Here is a 6633-nt window from a genome sequence, read left to right on the forward strand (position 1 = left end):
TTTTAATAAGTGAGATCTCTTCTTTCTTTATTTCCCTCTACTGGCGCTTCGTAGCATTGCAATTAATATCTGTCAAATATAGATAGTAGCAAATTGTCATTAATGATCGGCTTGTGGAGGGTTGTTGAATGTGTCACATAAATTGTTCATAGAATAAGTAATGCTTGATTCACTTGAACACTGATGAATTCTGGTTTAATAGTACTATTAAAAAAGGAGAAAAACTGTCAGATATAATATACACTATAAAACTGTATTGAATAGGACGTTCCTCAAGCAATATATTGAGTCACTTTTCTTTCATATATAAACAAATACCCTAGAGGAAGCAATTGATTAACTTATTATTATTATTATTATTATTATTATTATTATTATTATTATTATTATTATTATTATTATTATTATTATTATTATTATTATTATTATTATTATTATTATTATTATTATTATTATTATTATTATTATCATCGTCTTCGTAAGGTTTATCGTACTGGAATATTTAGTTCGCTTTTCTTCATTCAGTCTTAGAAGACGATTAATTCACATACGATAAATCCACTGTTAATAAAGAATGATTTTTTTTAGGTGAGGTGTTTGATGTCACCGACATCAAGGCCGGAACAACGAAAGGGAAGGAGAAGATGAAAGAAAAGAAAAAAAAAGTGCGATAATAAATATTTTTTCACCGACGAGAAACGGATAGTAGTAGTAAAAGCAGTAGAGATTTGCCTTTGCAACGGCTCCAAGAAATAGAGAAAACGAAATCCATTCAGGCAAAATGTCGACCCAATAACAATGACTTGCACTCCTGGCTGCCTGGCTTTGGTAACGCTATCCCAGGAACCACAAGACCCTTTTTAGTGAGCGCCGCTCAACACCAGATGTTTGACGGAATCGGTTACGTGAATATCTATTAGGTGAATCTTCGGTAATCCCCGGTTTGGGATTCCCCTAGACCGTCAACGAAAAATGGGGAACATCTCTCTCCTTCTTCCCCTTCCTCACTTTAATAGCAAAAAAAATCTTCAATATGGCTTTCTTGCCTTGTTTAATATTCTCTCTCTCTCTCTCTCTCTCTCTCTCTCTCTCTCTCTCTCTCTCTCTCTCGTTTGCCTCGCCTACTATACATCCTGTCCGCTATCGTCATGAGCAATTCAGATCGCATTGGATTTTCGTTCGAGTGACGCATATTAACTGACGCAGTCTTAGCTGATGACGTCATGTCCAGGACGTCGTTGGTAGCCTGGAGAGAAATGCGTTCTTGTCGAGGAAATCCCCGAACGTCAGTCAGTTACGTAGTTAAGTTCCCCGGGTGGGCTGGCTCGACCCCCGAAACGTATTGTTGTATATACTCCAGCATATATATGTGTCCCTCTGGCCTCTCCCATTCATAGACGAAGCTTGATTCTTTCCGAGGACAGACAAAAAGCTTTCACAGAGCGCAAAGTGACCAACAATTCTTGTTTGTGAAAATACCCCAAGCCGCTGGTGTTCACAGACGAATCTCGTCGAACATTGACAGGATCCGACTACAATGGAAGGAATCTACCGTTACCAAGACACCGAGGAGGCAGAGACCCAGTCGAGCTCGCTGTTCGTGCAACGCGCAGAGGCTGTGTCAGTGAAAGAAGGTGAATTGACTGACGAGTATATAGTGAACTTGATGCATGAATATGAGAACAGTCAACCCGAATTTGATCATTTTCACCTACTAAAACTCTCCGATGCAAAGTCAGGTAAAACTCGTAGCTGTTTGGTTCTTCTTTTCTTTTATCTGTCATTCCTTTTTATTATTCACAGATTAAATTTTGTTATTAGAAGTTCCTGTTTGGTATTAAGTGAGCATCACTCACAGACACAAATCTGAGGTGTGCTTGAGATTTTCTTGGGTCTTTCTACTCCAGGGAATCTTTTCTCTTCTGTTGAGAGAGAGAGAGAGAGAGAGAGAGAGAGAGAGAGAGAGAGAGAGAGAGAGAGAGAGAGAGAGAGAGAATGTTCCACGTAGTTTTGCTTACTCTGTGCATGTGTAAATTTTGATAATTTATTGTCCTCAAATTTGGGTATTTTTGTTGAATCTTCATCAAAAAGTACATAAACCGATGTAGTCCACCGGTTGTTATATTACTGCCTAATGCTTTATTCACTGTCATACATATTCAAAATATTTTAACTGGTATTATTCATGATACATAATAATTGTGTGATATGAGAACAAACTATAACTTTTAGGAGGCTCTGGTTTCTTCCTTTAGAGAAAATTATTATTATTATTATTATTATTATTAGTTATTATTATTATTATTATTATTATTATTATTATTATTATTATTATTATTATTATTATTATTATTGTTATAAGTAAAAAATCATATGAAAAAAAACAAACGCCAATAAATTTCAAAGCAAGTTTCCACAATATGCAACTTACGAACATAAAAGAGAGAACAACCAATGAATTTGAATCAACAAAGAGATAAACAAGCAAACAAATAGCACAAAGATAGTCAGAATATCTAAAGCATGGCACTGTGAGACTGTAGTAACCTCTCTTCAACTTACGTCAATAATAGTGAGCTACATATTTTCATAGCGTTGACTTCTGTTCCAGATGTCCTCGACATTACAAGAGAAATGACTCCCCAATGGTGGGACGCGCGGGACCATGGAAGTGGATCTCCAGCGATAGTTCCTACACTCGAAGTACCTGAAGAACTCACCTACCCACAACCAAGCGTCTCTCCTTACGCTACAATAAGCTATCTATCCCCTGAAGGAGTTTATGCAGACGAAGAGATAGCTAATAGCCCCATGTTGACGTTCTCTGATTCTCATATGTCTGGACATCATCTCGTGCCTTTCCCAGACCAGAGTCACTGTAGGATGACACGACCAAGGTCTCCATCAGGCATCTATGAAGATCTTACTCAAGCAGAACCTTTATCTGAAGTACCTAGTCAGTCTTTCCCCTCACCAATCCCTATTTTTGCTGGGGATAACGTCGTATCCCATGAAGGCAAGGACCCATCAAAGAAAAAACGTGGTCGAAAGCCAAAATCGGAAGCAGAAAAGGCTGCAACCCTTGAACAACGGCTGGCAAAGAGAAATAGAGTCAGAGTGTACGAAATTGAGAAACCTTATGAAGATAAGGATATGGAGAGAAAACGATTAAATGCCATTAATTCTAAGAAGCATCGAGATCAAGAAAAGCAACTGAAAAAGGAGATGGAAAAACAGTTTGCTGATACCGTCATCGAGAGAGATATTTTGAAGCAACAAAATGAGGAACTGCAGAGAAAGCTGGATGCTGCATTGCAGAAGGTTGCAGATACCGCTAATGAACGAAATATCCTAAAGCAAGAAAATGGGCAACTCAGTAGAAAGCTAGATGTTGCACTAAAACAGCTTGAAGCTTTTATGAAGCAGTATGGGTTTCCACGCGTTCTCACTTAGAACATTTCCCAAAAAACTGGCTTAAGAAATGAATCTTTGCAGTTTGGTGCCTGTTTCAGCTGTCATTTTGATCTCCGGACCTCAGGGGCAGCAAGAGGTGGCGACAGAAGTCCTGATGCCCCAAAACGAAGTCTCCCTAAGACCATGTGATAATTTTTACACCACGATAGCAAAAGGTCTACTTCCTTTTGCAGTCTTACATTCGTTACTCATTCCCTTGAAGAGCAAGAGGTCTATGTCCTTTTGCTTATAAACACTTACTTGTCAGCACATCTACATTTCATATTTCCTCACCTGACATAACATCTATCACTTTTCACCACATCTACATTTCATATTTCTTCACCTGACATAACATGTATCACAATACTAACTCACATTCTTACATTTAGTTAACACATGAAGGGAATTGGTAAACCCCTTATTCGGTTTTGTTGTTCAAAGTGGTACTTTTGTTACATCTGTGATATCAATATTTATATAGCAGAGACCACAGTTTTCGTATATTCAGTGTAATCGTGGCTGTTTAATAGCCAAATAAATAAGAAATTATTTCATAACTAGCAGAGATGCCATATGTTTCAAACTCGGTATCCATTGCATCTGATGACTACAAACAGATGTTTCATCTCATTTCACTAAAGTTTTCTTATTTTATCTTTTTACAGGTGCTCCAGATATCTCTGGACAAAGACAGCAAGTTTGACAAATAGCAGTAAGGAAATTTGCGTGAGGATGCAACTACTGAACTAGCTGGTAATTTTGGCAGTTTGTAGACTTTGCTTCCAAGATTGGAACTGGTATGATTCAGGTCTTGTAACTTAAATCATACCTTAGAGTATTGGGTTATATTATTTCATATTCTGTTGGACTGATTTTCGTAATTTTTTCAAATCCCCTTAATACCAAAAGTTCATCTTGATGCATATTTATAATTTAGAACTATTCCATGTTCTTTTTAAGTCGATTGATACCTAATTTGTTTATTTTTCAATGTCTTGAGCCCTGAAGCAGTTTCAATGAAGGTTCAAATTAAACAGAGCCCCAAGACAATACATAGAGTAACTCCTGCAACATGGTTTCCACTTCAGCATCTGATTATTATTTAGCCAAGATAAATTCATTAAGCCTGTAACTAAGCTTGGCAGTATAAGTAACTTGGGAAAAAGGGTTCCGTTGCATTTTGAAAGTTTGATGGTTAAGACTTCCAGAGCAAGCACACTAGACCTGGCATAGATGCAACAGAGTAGGGGCAAAGGTGCATTGATGTTGCAACAGATAAGATGTCTGATTTATATTCATCCCTTCTTCAGTCTTTGCATGTATGCATGCGCAGTAATTTGCAAGTATGCATGCACAGTAATATGGACAACTGAACTCACGCAGGGCTGAGGTTTGCTATCAGTTAGTATTATTTTTATTTAACTAAATAAAGGTATGCACGTATGCTGACAGGACCTTTAGTCATTTATTTTAAAGTTGATTAGTGGTATGGATTAGACAGCTGTCTGGCTACTTACTTGAGGCTATGCATGGGCAATATTTGGCATTTAGGTGTTGTGCCTTATTGGTATTCTAGGAATCTGTCAACTGGAAACTATTATGGGGTATTGATGAGAATTGCTTCTGACAGTTATAAACTAATAGAACCTATTTCTTCCCAGTGAAGATATATACCCTTATTATTCTTGATATCTGGATGCCGGGTATGTGGAATGGTGAGTATTTTGCATATTTTCATTCGTTTTCTTTAACCGACATTGCTTGGAGCATGCAGCTATGGCGTCACTTACTCAGACACTTTGCTTTGTATAAATACTATCACATAGCATTTTTAAACTTCTTAACTTTTTAATTTTTGTTTCAGAATGTTTGCACTATCTAATTCATGTCTGCTTTGTGGGTCTGTAGCACGAAAAATATATCTGGTAACTGTTGATGTCCTGTTGAAAACTTTGCCATAATAAGCATTTTTGTCCGTTTGTATGTTTCAATAATGTGCTGCCACATCAATCGGAGGTGCTCTTTGAAAAGCTTGTCACCAATATTAGAGGCAACCGGGACATAATTTCCATAAGTTATATATATATATATATATATATACTATATATATATATATATATATATATATATATATATATATATATTATATATATATATTATATATATATATATATATATATATATACATATATATATATATATGACCTGATCTCGGTCATTTGTGGATTCGGGATATAAAGGAAAAAACAGGAGAGAGAGAAGTTCACGTGCATGCGATGTAGGACATGCAAAAATAATAATCGAGGAAACGTTTAACACAGGTGTATTCTTCTTAGCTACACAGGTGGCCATTACTAGTAATTATTACGTTAACTATGCTAGTGCACAAACGGACGGCAGGTTAGACTGTTAGTGACACTCATGGTGATACACGTCTTTGTCTGGCGGCCGACGGGAATGGGACTGCGACACTGGGCACTTGTGTCGTCCCAATCTGTACTGAGTGGGACCCGCTAACTGACCGGTAGTGCGGCCTGTTTCAAATGCCCCCTACACACAGTATCGTTATGCAAGAAGCTGATTGGTTATTCTGGCTCCTAAGACACAAGGGCCAATAAAGAAGGGATATAGAGATGCGTGGCACTCTTTGAACTGTCTAAGCCACGCCAACTTGTAACGTCTTTGGCGGTTGACTTGTTTTGTTACACATACACACAGTGTCACTTATAACGGTTTCACGGGACTTCAGACTATCACGGAAAAGGCATATTCAAAACTGTATTGAATCAGCTCATCACTCCCTCCCCAGTTCTTGCGTCCCGCAAGACATTCGCTGATCTTATGATTTGCGCATTGTTGTCCTTCATTGAGTGCCGTACCGCCCAGTTTGTGCAAAATTTAAAACTATTAGGGCAGGGTCATTTGGCGTGTTACAAACACAAGTTACAAAAAATGAATCTCACGCCTCACAATGTGACATACAGAAAAACAAATTTAGGTTCACATTCAATAAAATTAATTAAAAAATGTGTAGTCACAGCTCCAGCTCGAAAAAGCTAAATTCATATACAAAACTTCACATAATCATGAGTCAAAAATGAAACGTTACTCATAAGAAATTTGGTAAAAGTATAAGAAAACTTGCTGAGTTCCTTCTGCAATACAACGAAAACAAGA

The 6633-nt window shown here is 37.3% G+C and overlaps 1 protein-coding gene across 2 annotated transcripts; it reads left to right on the forward strand.

Annotated features, from left to right (window-relative positions):
• The first annotated feature begins 1307 nt into the window (after nucleotides 1-1307).
• On the forward strand, nucleotides 1308-4899 carry LOC135214449 (uncharacterized). Of its 2 annotated transcripts, none has more exons than XM_064248746.1 (2): nucleotides 1308-1634; nucleotides 2612-4899. In XM_064248746.1, the coding sequence occupies exons 1-2, from the start codon at nucleotides 1538-1540 to the stop codon at nucleotides 3451-3453; spliced, it is 939 nt and encodes a 312-aa protein (XP_064104816.1). In that variant the 5' UTR covers nucleotides 1308-1537; the 3' UTR covers nucleotides 3454-4899. The 2 variants fall into 2 exon arrangements, with proteins under 2 accessions (XP_064104816.1, XP_064104815.1); XM_064248745.1 differs by having other exon boundaries at nucleotides 1321-1739.
• Nucleotides 4900-6633: the final 1734 nt, after the last annotated feature.

Source organism: Macrobrachium nipponense, chromosome 45 (genome assembly GCF_015104395.2).
Source record: "Macrobrachium nipponense isolate FS-2020 chromosome 45, ASM1510439v2, whole genome shotgun sequence".
Taxonomy (NCBI): Eukaryota; Metazoa; Arthropoda; class Malacostraca; order Decapoda; family Palaemonidae; genus Macrobrachium; species Macrobrachium nipponense.

What these genes read in the sequence shown, in the direction of transcription:
- LOC135214449 (XM_064248745.1), top strand. Translation starts at nt 1,538, where the DNA reads ATGGAAGGAATCTACCGTTACCAAGACACCGAGGAGGCAGAGACCCAG. An exon ending in ACTCTCCGATGCAAAGTCAG is followed by an intron (nt 1,740 to 2,611) that starts GTAAAACTCGTA and finishes CTTCTGTTCCAG; the next exon opens with ATGTCCTCGACATTACAAGA.